The sequence below is a fragment of the Lepidochelys olivacea genome (genome assembly GCF_965140295.1).
Source record: "Lepidochelys olivacea isolate rLepOli2 genome assembly, chromosome: 1".
Lineage (NCBI taxonomy): Eukaryota > Metazoa > Chordata > Testudines > Cheloniidae > Lepidochelys > Lepidochelys olivacea.
This window is the reverse complement of record NC_140411.1, coordinates 243998858-244025390: the sequence shown is the minus strand read 5'-3', so window position 1 is coordinate 244025390 and position 26533 is coordinate 243998858. Positions and strand designations below refer to the sequence as shown.

Here is a 26533-nt window from a genome sequence, read left to right as displayed (position 1 = left end):
GGAGAGGCAAGAGCACATTGGAGTGCAGCTTGGAGCTGTGCCATCCACCCTACCTGGGGCGTGCCTGGCCGTGCAGAGGCAGCCAGGCTCAGGAAGCAGGGCAGGGAGGACTGCTGGGCAGCCAGCCAGCACCCCAGCTCCCACAGCATGTAGAGCCAGGAGCCCGAGTGGGCTGGGCAGCTTCCAGTCCACCAGCTCCTGGCAGGAGGTGATGGTTTTCAAACTGTGAGGCCTGTGCTACAAGAAAGGCAGAAATCTGGGGGGGAGAGGAAACATATTTGCGCCTTGGGCAGCTGCCCCACTCGCCCTGCCTCTGGTAACAGCCCTGACTGTTACTCCAAATGCCAAGAGAAAAAAAAGTTCAGTCATCCACATAAAAGCAATTAAACCATAAACAAAGTGAATAGTTTGACATCTGCCCAGCTCTGATTTTCATTCTCTCTGTTATTCATGTCTCAGACTGATTACCATGCCGTAGGCTTCAGCGTTATTACCATAATGCAATACAGAGAAATATCTCACATTGTGCAACTTCTTTTATGCAGACTCTGGATGGGGATTTCAAAAGTGGCTAAGTGATTTAGGGGCACAAGTCACAAGGCTCTGGCACTTTCTCATCAGCTCTTACCATGTGAAATATGGTGAAACTGTGTTAAGAGACAGAAATAAGGACAGTGGTGAATGAGTAGAGAAAGCAAGAGGTAAGGGGCCAAATTCAGAGGGTAGTCTAAAGGCTTAAGCCACACTTCAGGATATTCAGTGTGCTATTGCAGTGTCCACATGGGATATTACTGTGTGGCAAGCTGGTTCACTGTAGCTTCACATTCTGGCTTGTAGTAAAGTGCTATGTAGACAAGCCGTGTGGTGTAATTTGTGCCCAGTGGCCTGAAAGAAGGTGTAACTGTACACTATCTTAGCCCTGGTCTACACTAGGACTTTAGGTCGAATTTAGCAGCGTTAAATCGATGTAAACCTGCACCCGTCCACATGATGAAGCCCTTTATTTCGACTTAAAGGGCTCTTAAAATCGATTTCTGTACTCCACCCCTGACAAGTGGATTAGTGCTTAAATCGGCCTTGCCGGGTCAAAGGTACTGTGGCGTACTGTGGACACAATTCGACAGTATTGGCCTCCGGGAGCTATCCCAGAGTGCTCCATTGTGACCGCTCTGGACAGCACTCTCAACTCAGATGCGCTGGCCAGGTAGACAGGAAAAGAACTGTGAACTTTTGAATCTTATTTCCTGTTTGGCCAGCGTGGCAAGCTGCAGGTGACCATGCAGAACTCATCAGCAGAGGTGACCACGATGGAGTCCCAGAATCGCAAAAGAACTCCAGCATGGACTGAACGGGAGGTACGGGATCTGATCGCTGTATGGGGAGAGGAATCCGTGCTATCAGAACTCCGTTCCAGTTTTCGAAATGCCAAAACCTTTGTCAAAATCTCCCAGGGCATGAAGGACAGAGACCATAACAGGGATCCGAAGCAGAGCCGCATGAAACTTAAGGAGCTGAGGCAAGCCTACCAGAAAACCAGAGGGGCGAACGGCCGCTCCGGGTCAGAGCCCCAAACATGCCGCTTCGAGGCTAGTGAAGATTAGAAAGAAAAAAAACACACTCGTGATGAAATGTTCTCTGAGCTCATGCTGTCCTCCCACACTGACAGAGCACAGACGAATGCATGGAGGCAAATAATGTCAGAGTGCAGGAAAGCACAAAATGACTGGGAGGAGAGGTGGCGGGCTGAAAAGAGTAAGTGGCGGGCTGAAGAGAGTAAGTGGCGGGCTGATGACAGGGCTGAAGCTCAAATGTTGCTGCAGCGTGATGAGAGGAGGCAGGATTCAATGCTGAGGCTGCTGGAGGACCAAACCAGTATGCTCCAGTGTATGGTTGAGCTGCAGCAAAGGCAGCTGGAGCACAGACTGCCACTACAGCCCCTGTGTAACCAACCGCCCTCCTCCCCAAGTTCCATAGCCTCCACACCCAGACGCCCAAGAACGCGGTGGGGGGGCCACCGGCCAACCAGCCACTCCGCCACAGAGGATTGCCCAAAAAAAAAGAAGGCTGGCATTCAATAAATTTTAAAGTTGTAAACTTTTAAAGTGCTGTGTGGCATTTTCCTTCCCTCCTCCACCACCCCTCCTGGGCTACCTTGGTAGTCGTCCCCCTATTTGTGTGATGAATGAATAAAGAATGCATGAATGTGAAGCAGCAATGACTTTATTGCCTCTGCAAGCAATGATTAAAGGGAGGAGGGGAGGGTGGTTAGCTTACAGGGAAGTAGAGTGAACCAAGGGGCGGGGGGGTTCATCAAGGAGAAACAAAGAGAACTTTCACACCGTAGCCTGGCCAGTCATGAAACTGGTTTTCAAAGCTTCTCTGATGCGTACCGCGCCCTCCTGTGCTCTTCTAACCGCCCTGGTGTCTGGCTGCACGTAACCAAAAGCCAGGCGATTTGCCTCAACCTCCCACCCCGCCATAAACGTCTCCCCCTTACTCTCACAGATATTGTGGAGCACACAGCAAGCAGTAATAACAGTGGGAATATTGGTTTCGCTGAGGTCTAAGCGAGTCAGTAAACTGCGCCAGCGCGCCTTTAAACGTCCAAATGCACATTCTACCACCATTCTGCACTTGCTCAGCCTGTAGTTGAACAGCTCCTGACTACTGACCAGGCTGCCTGTGTACGGCTTCATGAGCCATGGCATTAAGGGGTAGGCTGGGTCCCCAAGGATACATATAGGCATTTCAACATCCCCAACAGTTACTTTCTGGTCTGGGAATAAAGTCCCTTCCTGCAGCTTTTGAAACAGACCAGAGTTCCTGAAGATGCGAGCATCATGTACCTTTCCCGGCCATCCCACGTTCATGTTGGTGAAACGTCCCTTGTGATCCACCAGAGCTTGCAGCACTATTGAAAAGTACCCCTTGCGGTTTATGTACTCGGCGGCTTGGTGCTCCGGTGCCAAGATAGGGATATGGGTTCTGTCTATGGCCCCACCACAGTTAGGGAATCCCATTGCAGCAAAGACATCCACTATGACCTGCACATTTCCCAGGGTCACTACCCTTGATATCAGCAGATCTTTGATTGCGTTTGGCTACTTGCATCACAGCAGCCCCAACAGTAGATTTGCCCACTCCAAATTGATTCCCTACTGACCGGTAGCTGTCTGGCGTTGCAAGCTTCCACAGGGCTAGCGCCACTCGCTTCTCAACTGTGAGGGCTGCTCTCATCTTGGTATTCATGCGCCTCAGGGCAGGGGAAAGCAAGTCACAAAGTTCCATGAAAGTGCCCCTACGCATGCGAACGTTTTGCAGCCACTGGGAATCGTCCCAGACCTGCAACACTATGCAGTCCCACCAGTCTGTGCTTGTTTCCCAAGCCCAGAATCGGCGTTCCACAGCATGAACCTGCCCCATTAGCACCATGATGCATGCATTGGCAGGGCCCATGCTTTCAGAGAAATCTGTGTCCATGTCCTGATCACTCACGTGACCACGCTGACATCGCCTCCTCGCCCAGTATCACTCTGCCAGGTTCTGGTGCTGCATATACTGCTGGATAATGCATGTGGTGTTTAATGTGCTCCTAATTGCCAAAGTGAGCTGAGCGGCCTCCATGCTTGCCTTGGTATGGCGTCCGCACAGAAAAAAGGCGCGGAACGATTGTCTGCTGTTGCTCTGACGGAGGGAGGGGCGACTGACGACATGGCTTACAGGGTTGGCTTCAGGGAGCTAAAATCAACAAAGGGGGTGGCTTTACATCAAGGAGTATTTCAGGCAGGACTTCATGGAGGGTTCCAATAAGAAATGGTGCACCTAAGTTATTGTTCTTACTGGAACAAGGAGGTTAGTCTGGCCTCTGATTGATACATGGCTAGATTTACCTCGCTGCACCTTCTCTGTGAGTGACTGCAGTGTGACCTAGAGGAATGAGTCCCCTAGACAGGGTAGGGGGGGAAGCAAATGAGTACAAAACAAATCTGGTCTATTTCTTGTTTTGATCCACTCCATCTATCTTTTACATCTTTGGCTGGCAGCAGATGGTGCAGAAGGACTGCATGCCATCCTCATCTCTTGCCTGCCCAGAAGAAGATGGTGCAATATGACTGCTATCCATCCTCATCTCATGCCTGCCCGGCAGAAGATGGTACAGTACAACTGCTAGCAATCCGTATCGCCTGCCTGCTCACCGTAAGACGGTTCAATAGGACTGACTGCAGGACTAAAGAGAATGACCTGGTCAAGTCACTCCAAATTTAGTCCCTGCACCCATGTCTACCCAGGTGCTCCCGGCCGACATGGCCAGGAGCACCTCGGACATGACGATGACGGCTACCAGTCATATTGCACTGTCCGCTGCCAGAAGGCAATGGGTTGCTGCTACTGTGTAGCAATGCAGTACCACGTCTGCCAGCACCCAGGAGACATACGGTGACGGTTATCTGAGCGGGCTCCATGCTTGCCGTGGTATGGCGTCTGCACAGGTAACTCAGGAAAAAAGGCACGAAACGATTGTCTGCCCTTGCTTTCATGGAGGGAACGGGGGCTTGACAATATTTACCCAGAACCACCCGCGACAATGTTTTAGCCCCATCAGGCATTGGGATCTCAACCCAGAATTCCAATGGGCAGTAGAGACTGTGGGAACTGTGGGATAGCTACCCACAGTGCAACACTCCGGAAGTTGACGCTTGCCTCGGTACTGTGGAAGCACTCTGCCGAGTTAATGCACTTAATGCACTTAGAGCATTTTCTGTGGGGACACACACACTTGAATATATAAAACCAATTTCTAAAAAACCGACTTCTATAAATTCGACCTAATTCCGTAGTGTAGACAAACTGTTAGACTACCTTAGACTCCCATGTGTATTTGGCCCAAGGTGACTAAGGTAGGATGGAGCAAATCCTTGGAAGGTTTTTAAAAACAGAGGGACATTTTGAATTGTATCTTGAAAGGGACAGGAAGCCAGTGGAGTTATGTGAAGGATGGCCCTGTTTCTTTGTTCTTGTGAAAAGGCAAGTAGCATAGGCTAGAGCTGCTTTCTAGTAGATATAGTCCTAAACTGAAAAGTTTGGGTCTGGATTCAAAGTCTGGGAGTACTTAGAGATAGGGTTTCAGTCTGGGCCTCTCTCTCTCCTTTCATATGGATATCTTTCAAAAACAGGTTACTGAATTCATCCCAGAAAACATATGTAAATCAGTGCATGCAGGCAACTGCAAGTGCAGTATACAAAAATGCACATTCAAAACCAGGTAGTTGTACATGCAAGCACCGAATGCCTCTCTAGTACATGCAATTTAATCTTTTGCTTGCGTGGTTACCTGATTACACACACGCACACACATTTTTGCATGTAACCACTTAGGCATCTGGGTTATTAAAAATATAAAATACTGGCCTATTAAGTTTACCCAAGTCTGCTGCAAAGAATGCTTACACGGCCTCCACACAAATACTACCATGAGGACCCTATCTCCTCTGACATCAGGTGTACATAAAAGCCTACTCGACTCTACTCTGCCTTTCAACATCAGTGAATCTGTGGCATCTACCAAATTATCAACAGTCTCTATTCCCCTTTCTTCCAGAGCTTGTCATTAATTATTGTTTGTAAAAGCCGTTTTGGTCCTTAAATGAAAGGCACTACCTATGTGTAGAAAGTATTATTCTTATTGTTAGTTCAGTGCTTGTTGTTTGAACCTGATGTCCTGCCAAAAGGAACACCCTCTGAATCTTTCAACAACTGTTCCTGGGTATCCTCTATAAATTTACTGTTTTCTCATGTGTCCTCCAATTGAGCTTTCAAATTAGATCAATGTCAGCTCCCTTCCTTTTGTAGTTCAGGTGTCACATTTAGAGTTTAGCCTGTTTTTTCCACTATCTTGCTTATAGGGTTTTTTAAAAAATAAATACTCGTGCCAAATGGACTTAAAATGCTAACACTGATGTAAGTGAGTGGAAAATTCTGATTTGGTAGCATTTTACATCCAATTTTGCACAAGTGTATAAGGGCAAACTGGTAGAGAAACAGGCCTATGATTTTACAGTGCACTCTAAATGCTGTGAAGAGGTTGAACACTAACGAACTGACCTGGGGAGGCTGATAAGTGTGCGATGGAAGCTGTGGCACAATACACCCGGATATCAGTGAGATCCCCCTGTCGTCTCAGTGAGGACTTTGTTTTGCAGAGGTCACTTTTGTGGATATCACTTTCAGGGAACTTTTGGGCCATGCTGCCTGAGCGAGTATAGCCAATGAAAACTTAGTGCAAGGTGGGGGAAAGTCTGAGTTAAGGGAGCAAGTGCCTCTGAGCTGGGATGTCAAAGGGAATGCCTATCATCTAGAACATTATCATTACGTAATATGCAATTCCTTGAAGTCTGGAAAGCACTTAAATTTCAGTCACCAAGACAAGACAAGGAAGCAAACAGGAACACCCAGAAACTGGTATGCATTTGTTAATATATCTGATATCCATCCTCTATTGAGTCTGTACAGGGGGGACAGTTGGAGGGGAGCATGTCAATGCTGATGCAAAACAAATGCCTCTGATCTCTGATGAATTTCAGAATCGGAACTCAAATTTTGCAGCAAAAGCTACTTATTAGAATGGGTTGAACAAAACTTTGGATCCAAACAACTTCTCCCATTTTTTGGGAGTAGGTGGGTGGGAAGGGAAGTGATAGGAAGTCTGAATCTGGAGCAGACATTTTGCCTCAGGGCTATCTCGAGATCCTCAAAGAAGTCAGGACTCCTGTGCTCCCATTGCTCAGTAGTACATCTAGTTAGACACACAAGTCCAGGCACAAAGGCAGGGTAGGCAAAGGTGGCAGTAATTCCACCACAGTGTGCTGTTTTGCAGTAATTCTCTTTGTCTCAGGGTCTTTACTTCTCACAGTGTTGTATGTCCTATAAGCTTTACTTCCCATAAATTGCACAGTGTCTCATGAAGCTGCTTTGTGCTGCCCTTCTCTTCCCCGCTCCCTGTCCCGCCCCCGCCAGTCAGTCTCCCAAGCTAAAAATGCATGCAATTAGGCATCCTTCCATCATGTTGTCTATGGGCATTCCTAAACATAGGAAACTTCTGCAGATATAATACTCCATCAGAGAAGGGGGTACGGGAAGAAGTTCCCTTCCCTCATTAAATTAGAATATTATTTCCAATAATCCATCTTCCTAAATCTACATTCCTCCATACATGCTGGACACCCCTGCTCGGGAAGATATTTGTTTAGTAGAATTTTCACCCTTGTTGTCCTCTGTCCTTGAATTGGGCACCAAATGGTAATGTATTTGTTGATCCTTCTGAAGAAGTCAAGCATATTCTGAAAAAAATTATTCTAAATAATTCCTTCCAAAACCTATTTGAGGCTCTTAACTCTGCCAACCCTCTGTATTTAGCTGTTGTTAAAAGGTTTGCCCCATTCTTCTTCCTATACATCTCCCTATTTACAGTTTTTCAAACTTAGCATGTACCAACCTTCCTAATATCTTCACCCCTGAGAAACAGCAGCCCACATTCACCTAACATAGCCCTCTCTCTGTTCCCAGGCTACGGTATATTAGTGCTGACTAAAAGTGTAAGAGGTACCTCAGGTGAAAATCAGAACAGAGGCTGCTCAGTAACTAATCTAATAGTCCCAGAGCTTTTGGTCCAGAGAGACTATCGACAGAAGTCAGAAAGGTATATTCTCCCTCCTTAATGTATTCAGAGGAGAATAGGCCCCGTGGTATATACATTATACGCCTGAGGGAATTCTGCACCAAAAAATACAAATGATGTGCACAATATTTCAAAATTCTGCAAATTTTATTTGTCATTAAATAAATGTGGCTCCAGCATGGCAGTGGGGAGCACAGGCCACTGGCTGCACTGAGGTGGGAGATCACCCTGAAGCCCCCACCTACCCCGGTACAGAGACTCGGCAGTGAGGCTGCACAGTGCAAGGGTTGGGCCTGCCCCAGAAACACCCTGGGGCCCTACCCCTTTGCGCCAGGTGTGGGTGGGCAGGCTCAGCCCAGCAGGATCCAAGTGGGCTTAGTGTGGTGGGATCTAGGTGTAGGGTCAGAGGTTTCTGTGTGGGGCAATTTGAGTGCGGGCGGCTCAGTGGGAGATCTGGATGTACAGAGCACATTGGGGGGTTCTGGGTGCAGGGCCAATGGGACTCTGCAGAGGATCCAGATGAAGGTGATTGGGGCTCATGAGAGGGGGCTGGGTGTGGGAATATGGGGCTCGGTGGGGAGTCTGTGGGGGTCCAGGTGCTGGGGGAGTAGGGCTTGATGGAGTGGGTATCCAGGTGCAGCTGGTTGGGGATCAGTGGGGTGCCGGAGTCAGGGTGTAGGGGGCTCATTGTAGGGATCCCGGTGTAGGGGGGTAGGGCTTGTCAGGGTGAGCGTTCGATGGGCCTGCTTAACAGGGGAGCCCCAGCTGCTGCCGAGGGGACACCACATGCCGGGCTCCCACTTCCCCCTGCTATTCCCCTATCCCCTTCCCTATTCCACCCCCTTCCTTCCCCACTGCCTCTTCCCCTCACGACCCCTTACCCAGCCCCACCATGGGCACTCACTGTTGCACAGAATAGAAACCGGGAAGGCTCCCAGCACACAGAAGGGGAGCTCGACTGGCCCTAGGACCCAGGAGGCGGCGGAGCTGAGACACAGACAACCTCCTTCCGCTGGGCAGCTCTGTGCTTGCGGGATGGGGCGGGGGCAGTGGCATGTAACCCTCTGTGCCTCGCCTCTGTTTGGAGTGGAGAAATCAACCCCCAAAACTGTGCCCATAGTCGCCCTCCGTGGCTTCCCTGCCATTTTCTGTAGGGAAACACAGGAAATCGCAGGTGGGGGTGTTGTGTTTCTTGAGTGCACGCAGTCCTGCAAAATCCCTCCAGGAGTAACACAGATCTTCCCAGAAGAAAGCTGTGATCAGTAAATCCCAGATTCCTTTGTCTTTGTATTTTCCCTGTCCTAAGAAGGGCTTCCCTCCCGCAGGTGTCCTTCCTCAAGTAGTATCAGTGAATCTGCTTTAGAAGGTGGACAGGTAATAAGAAACTTTGTCTGGTTATCCCAGCAGAGTGTGTGCAGGGAACAGAGTCTGAAAACAGCTGAAGTGGTACACGGTGTACTGTGCTTCTCTAGCAGACTTACACTTTGGACATGAATAGTACCTTTCATTTGAAGATCACAAAGCTCTTTATAAGTACATACACACACACGTAGGGTATGTCTACCCTGGAATCAGAGGTGTGGTTTGCAGTTCATGTAGACATACCTGAGCTAGCTTTAATCTAATTATCACTTCTGAAAATAGCCGCAAAGATGCGGCAGCACAGGCTGCCCAGAATCCTGGGTACCTACTGGTGCCGTTAGCCCATGCCAATGTCTGTGTGCCACTCCATCTTCCCTGTTACTGGTATGTGTGCTAGCTATTAAAGCTATCTTTAGGCATGTCTACCCAATCTGTCCTCTGATTGTAATGCAGACGTACCCAAACATGCACACAGTAAACTGAGGCACAAAAAAATTAAGTGACATCATCAATGGCAGAGTATGGAGCAGAACCTGCTCCCACCTTATGTTTTAACTCCAAGATAATAGTCCAAAACCATTTTTACCAGTCTGAGTTTAGCATGTGCATTTTCCTTTTTAGTATGGCATTTAATATATTAAACAAAAGCAGAAGCTACTTTAGGGGGCAGGTACAATGATGTTGGACACATTATGAATAGATAGACTGGATACTGCTTACTCTTAGCCCAGTGAGAAACAAATTCTCGTCAGACAGGGAGAAAATAGAGGGGGTGAACAAGACAAGAAGGTGAATTACGCTCAGATAACAGTAAAGAGGGGTAGATTTCTCTCATATATGCCCAAGTGGTGATGCATCTCTTCTCTGCTTTTTGCCATTGGTTGTCATGGGAGTATTAGTCTGCTAGACAAACACAGCCAAGTGGCTGAGTCAGCTTCTCCCACAGGAGATATAATGTTGCAGTGTATACATTGTGGGAATGAGCCAACAGGAAATGATTTAAAATGACCTGTTAAAATCAGCATTGCCCCACCCAAGCTGTCAACACCTGAACTCACCAACACATTGGTCTCACTCCCAGAGTTCTGAGACTGTTCCCCCACTCCTAGTCCCCAGCGAATCACTGTTTTGCCACTCAATTGGCCCGGAGAGTGAATCCAATAATATAGACTGAGCTCAGTAGCTCTGAATTGCTTTTGGAGGTTCATTGCCAGAGATAGCTCAGAGGGCTGGTAATGGGTTGCAGAGCCATTGAACTCTACATCACCAGCTGAAAACTGATTCAAGTGAAAAGAAGAGGAGTACTTGTGGCACCTTAGTCTCTAAGGTGCCACGAGTACTCCTTTTCTTTTTGCGGATACAGACTAACATGGCTGCGACTCTGAAAGCTGTCATGATTCAAGTTGGTTGTCACCAAGAGCTGTTGCTATCTGTTCTTCAGTGGCCTTTGTGAAATGAGCCCAGTGCCTAGTAGTTATTAGGAGCTCCGTGTAAAGATACAGACATAGAACACTTCTGTAACAGTGTCCACAGCTCAGTTGGTGCTAACTGTCCCCTTTGTTGCAGCAGACTCAGACTAAATTAACCTCCCACTTTTGATAGAGTCGCTCCAGCTCAGGCTAGTGGCAGATTGGCAGGGTATCATGGGGAAGTCTGTGCTGTCCCTATTCTGTGGATAGAGAATTTCAGTCTCCAGGTCTGCCCAGTCCTCATCCCATGTCCCTGTTTTGTCATTCGTTGCCCCCTATATTTAGTAGTTTCCTCATCCTGTGGCCCCTGCCTCCTCCGAGGGAGGTGGGCCTTTGGTTCTTGTAGGCTCACACCCGCCTTTCCCAGAAGAGAGACTGATTGCACCCTAGCCCTGTTTTTTCATTCTTTGTCCCTGTATTCAGATAAGTTCTTAGGCCCTGCCCTCATTTGTGCAAGGGTTTTCCGTTGTTCTGGTGGGCTTTGCCCACCATTCCCAGGATTTAAATAGGCTGGCAGTTTTCACAAGTACTCAATCTACTTCAGAGGCACCAATTTCCCCAATTCCCAGGGGGGTGCTCATCCCCCACTCCATTCCAGGCCCCACTCCACCACAAGCCCCCACCATGCCTCTTGCCACCCTGCCCCGTTCTGCCCCCTCCCCTGCCTATTCTTGCTCCCGCTCCTCTCCTCCCCCCAGTGCCTCCTGAACACTGCTGAACAGCTGATTGGTTCTCGGTGGATGGGAGGCGCTGGGAGGGAGGGGGAAGTGCTGATTGGTAGGGCCTGCCAGTGGGCGGGAAGCACTTGGGGGGAAGGGGAGGAGCTAATCAGTGGGGCTACCAGTGAGTGCTGAGCACCCACTCTGTTTTTCCTGTGGGTGCTCCAGCCCCGGAGAACCCATGGAGTTGGCGCTCATGATCCCCTTCACAATGTTTTTTAAAAGTTACGCTGCTCAGCCAGCTGAACAGCAAACACCAGAGGGAGAATGACAGTTTGTGAGAGCTCCAAATTCCTTAGAAATATATGTGGAGCCACCATGTCAAAGCAAGAGCCTTTTGATAAAGCTCACCAGTAAGACTGAAACTGTGTATGTTCCTCAAGCAACTTTTTCACGATTACATGCCAAAAATGGGGACTGCTTAAGGAATCAGCCCAGCACCAGCTCCCAAGAATCTAGCACATGAAGATAAAGACAGAGGTCAAAGCTAGTCTGATCCACAGGAAAAAAAAAAGTGGTGGTGTATTCTGTTTACTTGCAATACATTAGTCAGTCACTAGCTGTTTCCCTGTGCTGTACAGAGTTCCAGAAAGGGTGTGGTTCCTGATCAACAAACCAGAAAGATCTGGAGTTCATGTGTGGAAATCCCTTTCTTTGTGCCTGTATTTCTAGCTTTTTCTTTATTAAATGCCTCCTGTTTAAGAAGGGCCATAGATTCCATGTAGAGTGACCAGAGAGCAAATGTGAAAAATCAGGACAGGGGGTGGGGGGTAATAGGATGCTCAGGGTTTAGCTGATTGCCATATTTGGAGTCGGGAAGGAATTTTCCCCCAGGGCAGATTGGCAGAGGCCTTGGGGTTTTTTTGCCTTCCTCTGCAGCGTGGAGCACGGGTCACTTGCTGGAGGATTCTCTGCATGAAGTCTTTAAACCATGATTTGAGGACTTCAGTAGCTCAGACATAAGTTAGGGGTTTGTTACAGGAGTTGGGGGTGAGATTCCGTGGCCTGCGTTGTGAAGGAGGTCAGACTAGACGATCATAACGGTCCCGTCTGACCTTAAAGTCTATGAGTCTATGAGGAGCCTATATTAGAAAAAGACCCAAAAATTGGGACTGTCCCTGTAAAATCGGGACATCTGGTCATCCTAATTCCATGTATCACAAGTGGCACTTTATTGTGATCTGTTTTATCATAACACCTACAAGCCCCGGTCACAGACCAGGACCCCATTGTGCTAAGTTCTGTACAACAGAACAGACAGTTCCTGCCCCAGAGGGCTTACAGTCTAATGTATATGGCAAGAGACCACAGATGGGAGAGTACAAGGAAACAATCAGGCAATATCATCTAACCAAGTGTAACCAGGCTGCCTAAGCAGTACCCTCCTGTGGCCCATCACGGGGCAGCTCACCCAGCTCCAGGTCCCCAATAGTTAAGTATCACTCCTTGCAGGCCAATTGCTATGGTGCTTTAGCCCTCTGTCTATGGCACACCTGAGTCTTATCTCTTAACTAAACTTAGGGCTGTCCCTAGCTATTTTGGTGCCCTACGCACCCCCCTCCCCGGGGGGGAGGGAGGGCTGTGTAGGGCCCCAGGCTTCCATGGAGGGGAGCGCGGGAGGGGTGGGGAGGCTTCCCCTAGGCCTCCGCTGGGGGGCTGTGTGGGGCCCAGCCCCATGCCTCAGGGTGGGGGCTGGCCCCAAGCCTCCGTTGGGAACGGGGGCTGGCCACTTCCTGTGGGAAGCGGAGTGACCCGGCCCTAGCCTGCTCTGCTCCCTTGGCTCCCAGGCTTGGGGGAGAGGGGAAGCACCCCGCAGCACTCGCCGGTGGCACGGCTGGGAGCTAGGGGAACGGAGCAGGCTGGGGCCGGGTCACCCTACTTATCGATGCGTGCAGGGAGCCCGACTGCTTCTGGAGTCCTCAGGGGAATGGGGGTGGGGCTGGGGTGGAGCGGGGCAGAGTGGGGGCCCTGGGGAAGAGCCAGAGCAGGGGCTGGAGCAGGGCTTCCTGGTACCCTATGCAGCTGCGTGCTTTGCGTATGGGTAAGGACGGCCCTGCCTAAACTCATCAATTTTAAGGCCAGAAGGGACCAGCCTGATCATCTAGTCTGACCTCCTGTACATGGCAGGCCACAGAACCTCACCCACCCATGCTTGCAATGGGCTCATAATCTCCGGCTGAGTGACTGAAGTCCTCAGATCTTGATTTAAAGACCTCTTCTTGGATATTAGAGTCCAACATGAAAGGAAAACCAGTGAACTCAAAATCAGGCTAGTCTCGGGATTAGTGGGCAGGACCTCATCCTTCTACACAGAGCTTGTCTCAGTTAGTCCTTTTCTTATCAGTCTTCCTGAGCCTAGTTGTCCCATCCAGTGGGAGGCTTGTCCAGGTAGCAAAGCGTCTCAGGATCTTGGCTGGAACCAGGCTTCTTTCATCAAGGACGAAGCAGAGCTGTGCACTCCTCCCTGTTCAGCCCTGAGCTGAGCTAGGTCTCCTCCTTTTAACTCCCCTCTTCATGCCTGACGTGTATTGCAGATGTAGCAGAGTTGGGCCAACAGACTCTCCTTAATCCTCTGGTGGCCAGAGTGAGCCTAGCTGCCTCATTAACCCCCTTGTTGCCCGTGTGGGGCCTCTCTGCCCCATCACAGCAAGAGAGACACGGGATGGGGGAAGGGGTAAAACACACAAGCAGAGTGAACAATGGGATGGTGGCAAATGTCATGTTAGTGCCACAATTATTAATTTTTTTTTGGCTGTGTCAGCTACATAGAAAGGGAAGGGAAGGAGGGTGAGAGAGACAGGGAAGGGGAGGAACAGGCAAGAGGGGCCGGTCACGTGGAGTGAAGCTGAGGTGAAGAGACTGTGAGGGAGAGGGAGGGGGGAGAAGGAGGAGGGTTGAAGCAAACAGCCAGATCAGCACAGGGCCTCGACCCACCGCCCGAAGGGAGCCAGATGGTAAAATGATCAACAGTGAAATAAACGTAGTCAATTAAATAATCATCATTATGTTGTATCATCATTATGCCTTTTTAAATAGCTATCATTTCATCTGTCCGCAGACTTGGGAAGACAGGAGGGCACTGGTTATTCTTTGGAAGGTTTCCTTCCTTCCCAACTTGAGGCCTGATTCTCAGTTACACGAAGGCTTTGGAACTGCTCCCTGCAGAAACATGGTTAAGCATGAATCTGGCCACAGAAAAGGTGCAAGACACACCTCTGTGCCTTCCCAATTTACCTAGGCTATGTCTACACTACAGCTTGTGTCAGCATAACTTATGTCGTTCAGGGGTGTGAATAAACCGTCCCGCTGAGTGACATAAGTTACACTGACATAAGCACCAGTGTGGACAGCACTATGTCAGCAAGAGATCTTCTCCCGCCAACATGGCTACTGCCTCTCATGGAGGGGGTTTTATTAGGCCGACCAGACGTGTTGCAGTGGTGCAGCTGCCGTGCTTTATCTGTAGACAAAGCCCTAAGTTTGCTTCCTAGCTGACTGGTAAAGCTACAGGTAGCAGAAGAGTGATATGTTCAGCCTCTCATTGACATCTTCAATTAATATTTCACTTTAAGATTTGTGAGGTGCCCAGATACCATGGTGATGGATAAAAAAAAAACAATAATTTTTTTCAAAAACTGGTGGTGTCACCAGGACCACCAAGTACTAATCAATCCGAGCCACATGCCAAAGCTCCAACCAGATTGCCTAGTTGGTACTACTGCTTTATTTAAGAAAATCTATCACACTATAAGTTGTTTAAAACTCATGCCGAGGTGAGAGGAGACCTGTCTTCCATTTCTGGTTCTGCCACTGACTTTCTATGTGACCTTGGGCAAGTCATTTATCCATCTGGGCCTCAGTTTATCCATCAATAAAATAGGTCTAAAAAGACTTCCTACTTCATAAGGGAATTGTGAGGCTGAATTCATTGATGTTTGCAAAGAGCTTTGAGATCTTGGAATAGGAAGTGCTGTGGAAGAGTAAAGCATCACTGTGCTATTGCCTGTGAATAGGCATCCTTTCAATACAAAGACACAGTATACTGAGGGCACTTTCACTTTCATTTCTGTTGAAGAAAAACTAGTCCTTCCAGAGGAATAAAGTTTGTGGTGAGTTTGGGCTCTTTAAAAAAAATGCTGTATTTGCAGTATCTGTGTGCAAAGTAAAAAACCTAAAAATATCTTTAAATGGCGAAACCAAAACCCAACAACTCTTTTTCATGCTGTGATCACTCAAAAACAGCTGATGGGAGTTCACAAAACTTTCCAGAATCAATTTACCTTTGAGCTGAGAATATGCATGAGAAATTTCAGCCCAAAGGGTTATTTTGGGGGAAACTTTATAAGTGCATGAATATAAGAGCTTAGGATAGAAATGCTTTTACAACCATAATTATAACATCACACAACTTCATTGTGTAATATGACAGGGAATTATGACTTGCCCAGTGTACAAGCTGCAATGAATTATAACTGTAGCCATTAACACGCAAATCTCTTGCAGCATCCATGAGTGTATCCTTCTCCCAGGCAAAAAGAAACTAGTGTCAGATTTCTGTAGCTGTAGTTCAGACACTCCTTATTACATAGACCCAGCCTGGGGAGTATCCAAAATGATAGAGCTGGTGAGTGCTATGAGGTATAGATGATTCAGGAACATCCCATCCTTCCAGAGATGTTTTTATACACATTTGACTCACAAGCCATATTTTCAGATGTGGACCCAATGGAATGCCACTAAAAACACCACTGTACCCTTTGTACCAGCACAAATCCTGCACTTGTGGACATATCTCCATCTGTGCATGATGGTATACACACAGGCAGATTTTTGCAGGCACTTTGTATAATAATAGCTAGCTCTTTGGTAGTGCTTTTTAGCTAAGGATCTCAACATGCTTTACAAATATGAACTCTCAGGCTCCTCATAGGATATCAGGGTTAGAAGGGACCTCAGGAGGTCATCTAGACCAACCCCCTGCTCAAAGCAGGACCAATCCACAATTTTTGTCCTAAATGACCCCCTCAAGGATTGAACTCACAACCCTGGGTTTAGCAGGCCAATGCTCAAACCACTGAGCTATCCCTCCGCCCACTTACCCGCCTTACCTATGAGGCGGGTAAGTGGTGTTATCACCATACAGACAGGAAAGCAAACCCTGACCAGTTTAAGCAGACAAGTTTGAAAATGTTGGCTTCAAGCTATGTCCCTACATCCATAATCAAGCACCCAAACAAGTGGCCTGATTTTTTACAGTTTCTGAGCACCCTTGGCTTTCGCTGAAGACCATGAGAGCTGCAGGTTTGGTGTTCAGCTCCCTCTACTTCCTGAAAATCAGGTCCTTTATTTAGGTCCCTAAATCTTGGGGCCTTGCTGTGTGGCTAAATTTGAAAATTCTAGTCCAGATTGTTTGCTGAAATTAACACAATGGGTCTGATTTTTTCTTCTTTTTTTCTTCTTCTTTTTTCTGCCTTTCTGCCATCATTAACACCTGCGCAAAGTGGGGATAAAATGCTACAGGATCAGAACGATAGCTCATGTCATCCACTTTGAACAGGTATGCATTTAGGTCACGGAGAATGAGAGCCAACACCTCGCTTGAAGTGGCAGGTGTAGAAACCACAACTTCTGAGAGACCTCACCAATCTTCTGAGAGATTGTCTTACATCCCCTAGATCTAGTGGCTACTGCAGCAGATTTAGCCACTCTTTCAGAAGCCATGAAAATTGGATGGGCCCAGCTCCAGCAGGGAAGGAATCAAGATGCACAAAAGCTGGTACTGAGGGAAGAGACTTAGAGACTTGCTGTCCATCTAAATACGTATTTCTGGAGCACCCATCAGCATACTGTCTAGGCACCTGAGATCCGACTAAGGGTAGAGGACAAGAGCTAACACAGAGACTCGCACCAAAAATGAGACTGATTCTCAGTTGCACTAAGGTGACTTTACACCATTCTAACAGTGTAAAGAGGTATTAAAGTGGATGTAAATGACACCTACTAGAAAAGGGGTCTTGGTGTAATTGAGAATCAGGCCTAGTAAAAGGCTTATGCACTCTCGGGGGCAGTTCGGGCATAAGAGTTTGGCTCACAGAAGAAGGACATGAAGAAAGATGAAGATAGTTAAATTCTTGTTTAAATTGTTGGGATGACAGGGTAGGTGATGATAATTATATATTATTTGTATTGTCATAGCACATAGATCCCTACTTGGGAAGATGAATGGGTACAGCCTCTCAATTCTTAGGAGCTGGGAGAATGTTCTCATTGGGGAAGGACATGGAAACCAATGTGAACTGTGATTCATAATCTGCTTTGATTTTTAAGTTACAAAGGACACATTTACTTGCAAAAACCATCAACTCTGGGGAAGATTTGTTTTATTTTATTCTGAGATCACAATTCATCATCTTAGCTGGACGATCAGGAAATCAGCATAGCCTTGCTTAGGCTTATGATTATACGCTGAACAAAACCCATTCTTCACTCAGACCAACTGGCACTGAATAATGAGGAGTCCAGTGAGGTTGCACCATAGGTCTCTGTATACGGCGCATGTGGCAGGGGCTGCATTGCGGGCTAGCAGGAGCATGGAGGAACTCTTAAGGGAGGATGGAGGAGAGCTGCTTTTCCATCTGGAAAAAAACAGAGAAGACTACACACCATGCTGGTGCTGAGGGTGAGAGCCCCTAAAGGGGTCTTTACCACAGGATGGCCCTTAGTTCAGAGGCATGCAACTGTCCCTCTGATGTTAAGCAGAAATCAAGGGCTCATTCGCTGTTTGGCATTTGGACTGTCAGCCTTGTAGTGTTACTTCCTGTGAGCAGGTGGAGGAGTTCACAGGCCATGTGTTCTCCTCTGCCCCTTTTGAGGGAAGGGAGCTCCCAGGTGGCTTTGGACTGCCTCCCACTTACCGTGTGCTGAGGCGGAGTCTCTAAAACTAAACAATAAAATACCAGAGGTCACTGACCTACAAAAGCTGCCAAACAAACCAGGATGGGCTGGAGGGAAGAGCACGGGGAAAAGGGATGTTTTTGTCCCCAGGCGTATTTACTCCTCCTGTCAGCTGACCTTGTTTTTCTAAGCTGCCCCTCGTTCATGGTCTTGGTGCAGCTGTGCAGATGTGCTGCCTCTTTCTGCATGAAAATGGTGCCACTCAATTCAAAGGCCCTCGGCATCCCCATTCCTCTCCGCAAGAACCACATGAGTTTGTCTTGCCTCTTCAGCCACAGAGTGTCTCATCTCTCTTTCCATGAGTCTGCTGTTTTTGTGGTTCCCCCAACCTTTTCATCCCCTTCCACTACCTCCTCCCCCACTCTTGTGAGTTTTAACGACAAAGAAAAACGCTTATACTTTATTCTTAAAACGCTTTCTTTCCCCAAACTCTCTGTGTCTCACCCTGCATGCCTCCAAACATTTCAGGGCCCCCCTCTCCACAGGAAGCACTGCTGACAAAGAATCATGTGCTTCCATCTCATTCAACCTATTGGCTGATTTTAGTATCAACACCCTATGCCACTACATCCACAAGCACTGCTTTTGGTCACCCGGGGGAATGTTGCAGCATTGGATTTGAGTTGTTGCTGGAATCCCCCTAACACAAGGCATTGTGATGACTCAGCTGCACCATTGTCCTCTTTAGGGGTGGGCAAATTACTCCAGATTATTGTACAATAAACTCCCAGAACCTTTGCCTGTTTCTAGTTCCAGACTTGAACTAACTGTTTTTTGGTGGTTCTGAAATGTTCAGAAAAGGTTTTGTTCACTTCAGGATTCTGGCTGGGAAAAGAGGACTTGTGAGGCAGTGAAAAAGCCTGTTCTCAGAGTATTTCTATGGAAGCAGTTGATAGTATTTTTATATAATGAGCTCTGGCTGAGTGCTCAGAGCTGTACAAACATAGTAAGAGCAGGATTGGGCTCATGGTCTGATACTGCAGAATAGGGACAGACTAAACTTCTGCTCTAGTTTGTCATCTTGTGTCCCATATTGGTTAGAGCTGACAAGGGATCTCGCACCAGTTGTTGTGCAAAGGGTTCACAAAAACTCTTTGGTGCATTTCGTATATGTTTGTACAGTGCCTTGTATGATGAGGCCCTGACCTGGCTGAAGTCTCTAGGCAGTACTGCAATATAAATATTTAATAACCATAAAGAAGGGTGTTCTAAGAAGGCATCCACAATCTGCTGAGAGAGCCTGTTGTCGCATGAATTTCAGATTTAAGGGATTAAATTTATCCCTGAGGTAACGCCATTGATATCAGTAGAGTTACCCTAAGGATGGATTTGGCACCTGAAGGCACTCTGAGAGACAGGTTACCTTTTAGAAACCCGCATAGATACAATGTTTGGATCTACATTCAAACCCTGTGAGGCTTGCTCATCACTACCCCTTTCCATTGCGTAGAGAGGGACACTGCTTATGCAACAGCTACACCTGCTCAGTCCTCCACTCAGGCAGGCCAAGGGTCAGAATTCATTACCAGAATGGCTTAAGTTTAAGAATCTTCAGGATCTGTTTCCTCTCACTTGAGTAATTTTCAGCATGGCAAGTGACTTTTACAGGCACTGGAGGGAAAGTTCACTGTACCATTTGTGTTGAGTCATTGACTTTTTCCTCCTCTAATACTGGTGTCGGTAGTAGCAGGAATTATGCTAATCTTACCCATGAGTGAGGCCATGGATTATTCAAGATGTTGCTTGGCAGCACAGAGTAAACATAACATCTTATATTCATGTACAGTAGCACTCTCATCACAAAGTACTTTATAAACTAATCTTCAGACTTGACACAGGATTCACTCCATCCACCTCTAGGGTTAAGTGGAGTGGCTGTTTAACAGCACACAGTAGCCTTACACAACAGTTAAGAACTGGAAGTCAAGAGTCTGCAGTTTCTGCTGGAAACAGAGGCAGTTTAGGTAGGAGAACACAACTACCCCCGTTGCACTTTGACCAGAACAGCAGGGCCAGATCCTCAAGTCATGTAAATTAGCAAAACTCCATTGCTTTGAGTAGGGGCTATGCTGATTTACACCAGCTGAGGATCTGGCCCAATATATCTTTCAAAGAATGCTATGGATTCTATGATGCCCACAAATGATCAAAAGTCCCACCTACTGTATCATTAAACACCACTTCCTCCTGCAGTTAGGTATCCTTGAGGATCTCCCATCAAATTACAATGCCAGAACATCTCTGCTTAGCATGTGGGAGGAGACAAAACAAGAAGAGAATGTTGCTGCATTGATACCTATCAAAAGATTAATTGGGGTAATGCAGCACTGTCAATTTCCATATAATGTCAGGACACAGAGGGCCAGATTCTCTGCTGCACAGCAATCCACTCAGTGAGGGAGCCCATGTGCACAGTGTATAAGAGGTGAAATACATCTAACAGGAGAGCATCTGGTTAGAAGGAGGGAGAACATGGTTTGATGGGGTCTCTGAATGTGGCATTTGGGGGAAGATCAGGTATCCAGTGATCCCTCTTCATGCACATTGTTTCAGGGAGAATTACAGACAGTCAGCAGGATTAATTCACTATTTAGTGTGTTCTGCATATAACTGGAGAATACCCATTAGTATCCTCCACTCCCATATATATTTTCACATTTGTAACCCTATTGTGGTCCTGTGCTTCTGAATGAGTAGCATGGATAAGACTCCTCAATATCATTCGTTAAATGTTGATACCTTTCTTTCACCAAACCTCCCTGAGGTGGAGCACCTGGGACCAAATTAATGCCAGTTGAAGGCCTCTGATTTTAAGTGGAGTTACACCATGGATGAATCTGGCCCCTAATCTCTGTGTGTGTATGCATACCTCATACTGCACAATGCTCTCAGCTTCTACATCTCCTTTACCACTGATCCAATTTCTTCAAGACACCTCCCCCCCAAAAAATACTGTGCTTGAAAAATTGCCATTGTGCCCCTCCCATTCTAAGTAAAGTTGTCCACACCCAGGGAGAGAAATAGAGGGGGAGCAGGAGGAATTTGTAGGAGTGAGGAGAAATATCACAACATGATCTGAGAACAAAGAACAAATTAGTACTGCTGTAAAAAAATCCCATTCTGCACAGTGATGTGCTCGCACCACGTCTCCAAGCCATCTAGTGTTAGTGTGACAGGCAGCCTGGAGAATAGCCTCTATAGTGCTGTGCAGAATCACAGTCCCCATGACTTGGGGAACAGACATAAGACCTTTCCCTTTCTCCAGTCTGATATCAGATTTCACATCTCTTGTTTTGCTGACTACATTAGAAGAGCTTTGTTTTCACAGTGAATTTTCTCCCTAACTCTCTACACTCCTCCCATCCCACCCTAGACTTTTTGTTATATACAGTCTGTTCTTATTCCTAAATTTCACAGTTTGAGTTAATGATATTTAATAGTTAAGATGCTGGGGGCACGGGAGATCTCTTGGACTCTATTCCTATCTCTGTCATTGAATCGCTACCTCACAGTTTGATAAGTCACTTATGTGACTGAGTTTCTCCATCTGAAAAATAGGGATAATCGTTCCCTACCTTCCAAGGATATTATGAGGCTTACTTACTGTTTGTAAAGTACTTGGAATCTTCACATGAAAGGATCTGTATGAATGCAGAGTATCATTATGAAAATACAGTATTATAAATTCTTCCCAGTGCCCAAATGACATAATTGAAGCCCTCTGGGACAGGAACAGTGCTTGGACTATAAAATCACATTATCATATTTTTTGGAAATTGCTGAATGAGGGTAAAAGTTTCTGCAGCACTAGAAAGCACAAATTGGCTATTCCTGCAGAAGCAGCAGACAACTATGTACCCAGACAGAGAACTTGTAACCACAATGCTGCCTGAGGGCAAAACTTAAAGCCACAAAAACAAGAATAAACAGAAGTCTCATCCAGTTGTGAACAAACCCACTACATTCCGTCATCAGGCAGTATGAAAGTGAGATGTGGGAGAGAGAATTTATGATTTATGTGGGACTTTCCATTCATTTTGTGAATGTTTTAGAAAAGTCCCAGCTGTCAGGTTGATAGCCACTCATTAAAGTCATGCATATTCTATTCATTTGCCTGTCTAAAATCTGTTTAATCTAGATTTAGTCAAACTATCATTTGGGAGTAAATTATGTAATGTATTTAACTCTTTTTTTTCTGGTTACAAATTGTTTATAAATCCATCCTGATTTCTGGAAATGTAGTTGATATTCACAAGTATTCACTGAACAGTTTATGCAAGCAAATTTTATCCTATGGGGTGGTGTCAGACTGCTCACTTCATCTGTTCATTCTTTGTTATTTATACTGTCTGATCAATCACTTAGTTTGCAAGGTATCATTTCTGCCCCATGCACTGGATGACTGGAACTTTTTAAGAAGAACAGCAATCTAAAAAACCAACAGAAGTGAACAGAGGACACTCATCTTCAAATATCATTGTTCCCATAGGAATATGAACAACATTCATTCTGTGAGCATCCCTTTGAACCCAAACCCATTCACACAGATATATATGAACAGCAAATAATAAGGTGGCAACTATGATCTCATTGAATGGCCAATCGGAATTGGAGCATACGTTCACTGATATTATCTTGTGGTATTCAACTAACTCTAATCTAATTAATTTTACCAATCTCTTAATTTCTAATGCACCCATCACTATGGTATCAAACACCAACTCTGAGGCAGGATGGGCTGTCTGGTGGCGGGTTTTGTTTTGTTTATGTCAATATCCCAAATGCTGTTTCAGCTCCCGGTTATCTCAGCTTGGAATTTGCCGTAACAGATCAGAAAACTGGTCCACCTAGTCTGACTTCCTGTCAACAGCCAATACCAGATACTTTATAGAGAAAAATGAAGCTGCCATTGCGGGCAAAATCTGAAAGCCATAAATAGAGATGTTTGGGGTGAAAAATACGGACACACCTTCAAATTCGGGTTATAGTTTTATCTGTTTACTCAGGTTTTTCTGAATGGGAGTGTATCAAGCTTGATATAGAGCATTTTTCATGTTGACAATGTCTTGTTTTAGGATCTGTGTGCAGTTTGAAATTTTGTATGTGTGCCTAGAAGTGGGAGTTGAAAAATAAACACCATAGAAGTGCTCTGGACTTGGAGAGTTTTGGGGCAGGAGAGAGTAAGGAAATGGTAGCTACTTTGCTTGTTAGGAAAGCAGCTGTGGCTCCTATACTGGGACAGTCGGCAGGTATCCTTTTTAATGCACCTGATCAATTATACAGTGTTGTTTGGAGGCAGAAGGGTTAATCTTCCTGATGCTCATACATCATTAGCTGAAATAGGGGATTTGAAAGTGCTTCATGTAGCTTGCATAACTCCAAATGTTGTTATTGGTCATAAAATTATCCTGTCCCCTATTTAGTGCCAGCTACAATATTTAACTCTCTGACCTGCTCCAGGACACACTGAATTCCACAGGCTGACTACATGCTGAGAGAAGAAGTATTTATTTTTATTCTGTTAACTTCATCTAGTGAGCTCTTGTTCTTGTGTTATGGGACAGGCTAAAAAAGAGGAGACTGATCAGTTCTCACTAGAGCCTTCATAATCTTAAATACCTCCTCTATTGCAGGCTAAAGCATCGTAAGTTTTGCATTCTTTTCTCAAATGGAAAGCCTCTAAATGTGATGCAATATAAAAATTCTAGTTGGCAGTGAGCAGCCATTTGGGCACAGAATGCCTACAAAATAAAACCAAATGAAAGCAATAGAAATATACGTTAGAATTCTTGTCTGTTACTGTAATAGCATACAGTAGTTCTTTCAGATAAAGATTTATGCAGCAGCTGTGGGATTGCCCCAGAATGTGCAGTGCTTATACCTGCAGGGGCCTCCAGGGCTGTAGCTGTTGGACTTCAGAGTGGGCACCTGCACTCCATTAGCCAGAACAAAGAACCAAGGGGTACTGTCAAAAGTGCCTTTAATTAAAGAGTGTATTCACTATCTTTCCCTCACTCCTCTTTTTTCTCTCTTTCATCTCCTGCTTCCTTTCCTCTGCCTTAAGGACCCCTCTACTTCCTCACTTACATGATCCATAATGCTCTCTTTCCTTTGCCAGTATCATCCAGGAGGTTTCCTGGTGACGAGTATGCAGGAACCTATGAATATTTGTGTAAGTTTTGTAAAGTCTGGTTTAGCAAAATCCCCATGAGGTGCCATTAGGAGAATCTCAAGAAAACATTCTGTCTTGTGGGATTTTGCAGAGAAGCAGATGATATCCTGCACTTGCCTGGTTCAGAAACAAACGTTCATTTTAGTTTTGAAATTCAAACCACCTCTCCCTTCTCAGTTACTCACATACTATCTCCCTTGACTGAAGCTACCCTTAACAGCCCTTCAGGCACACTAGAGATGGGCCCAAGCCACGAGGTCCAAATCTGAATGCAGAGCCAAACTTTTCTGAATCTCAGGAGTATTTGGATCCAGGGGGTTGTTTTGTCCTGTTATGGAGGCTGGGTTCATGCACAAAACTGAGATACAAATCTGAATTTTTCCCAAGTGTGGTATATTCATATGCAGGGGTTTTGGTTTGTCTTTAGTTTATATATCTTGACCTGTTTCCCATTACAACTGTTCCTGGTTTGCATACCTCTGCCTTCACCCTTTCTACCTTGTTTTAGGAAAGATCAGCCCTCTCTCTTTTGTGGTCAAACAGAGGCATCCGTAGCAGTATCCAGCTTCACCAGTTGTCAAAGCTACCTTTGAATACTTCTCAGTTTTTTCCTGTTGTGTCTGAGGACACCCATTCCAGCCCTTTAAGATCTTGCACTGCATCTCATTCCCCTGCTGAAGTGACCTTGTGAAGCTGCCTGCATCAGGCCCCTTCCCCAGTCAGTCACTCTCTTTGTTCTGCCATTCCATGTTAACAAATTCTGGGATTGTGGGAATGAGTCCTCTTTATTACTGCTTTGATGATTTCCATAACAACAGGCCCAATTCTTTGCATTATAGTCTCTAGCGATTTTGACTTAGATCTGAACTTCCCTAAGGTTTTGCTGTGTTCAGTTCTAAGATTTGGCTTAGGCCACTATAAAGATGGAGGCCAACTGCAAAGTTTGGATACTGGTTCAGACTTCCCAAATCTGGGAGTTGAGTCTAGGGCTATGCTTGGAGTAGTTCTAGAGAAGGGGCCAGCTGCCAGGTGCAGATCTGAATCTGAACTTTCCCAAGTTTGGCAAATGTTTCTGATCAGGGGGTTTGATTTCAATCTCTAATAACTTCTTTCTAAACCCTTGGAGAGTTGCCCTTTCCTAAAAGACACACTGAGTCCAAAGAAACACCCTCCTTAAAAAACAAACACCTGCAAAGGAAACACATAGGACTGAAGGAGTTTTACCAATGGGTTTTGTTTCTCTATCAACTCCGCATAGGAAACCCTGGCTCATGGTTTCTCTCAGCATTTGCTGTATGTATTCTTTTCTTCCTCTCTAGACGGGGAGCACTTTCTGACAAACACAGAAGGGCTTTGTGAGGAGGGGAACAGCTCAAACTCTTACAGCTAGTAAAGTTTGCACTGCCTCCCTCTCAGACCTGGACGCTACCGCCTCTGGTGTTTCACTCTTTCCACAAAAATAGTTCATTCTAGTAAGATCCTGCAGCTCTTCTTTCATCCTGTCTCCTTCACAATAAGGAGCTAATGAGCCCTTTCATTAGCAGAGTGTTGAGAAGAACCTGCAATCAGCTTCTCTCCAAAGGGAGCTGAAAATGTCAGCAAAGAGGTTTCAAAACAGTACCAAAACAGAGGAGTAAATGACAGGATTTGATATTGTCTCCCTCTACCCTCCCACTTCCCTCTTGGTAATTCCCCAAGATGGACTCACTTGAAGGTTGATGATTTCCCCTTCTGATGCCATCCTTTTGCCCTTAGGTCTCTTCGCAGCCCTCTGCAGACTGCACAGTAGCTTGGGACTCTGCAGTCCCAGGGATTCTATAATGATTCCTCTGGGTAGGAGAGCACAGCTGCTGAAACAGACCTGCTATTCATTGGCCTGATGTGAGACGCCCGTCTTGGCACAAACGTGCGGGGGAAGAAGGGGATGGCATACAAATTCTTTGTCTTCAAAATGCTGAATGGTCCATGGAATAAACATGCCTCTTAGATTCGCTATGACAGTTGTGTTCACTATGTATCTCTACTAACTCCCTTGGTCCAGCTGAGCCCTGTGAGATCACTCAGGCTGGAATTCTCTGATGCAGCTAGCGTACCATGAGGGTCATGGCACAGACAGTACAGAGCATTTAGCAACAATCCTGAACCCTCTCTGTAGCCACAGAGCCCCTCTGTTCAAATCAGG

The 26533-nt window shown here is 46.3% G+C and overlaps 1 protein-coding gene across 1 annotated transcript in view; it reads right to left on the bottom strand.

The window, feature by feature from the left end:
- Positions 1–26147, bottom strand: part of NINJ2 (ninjurin 2) — a 72039-nt gene extending 45892 nt beyond the window's left edge. The window contains exon 1 of the mRNA XM_084618044.1: positions 26060–26147. Coding sequence (XP_084474170.1) covers positions 26060–26092 — 33 coding nt within the window. The 5' untranslated portion in view covers positions 26093–26147. The remainder of the gene's footprint in view (positions 1–26059) is intronic.
- Between the last annotated feature and the right edge of the window lie 386 nt (positions 26148–26533).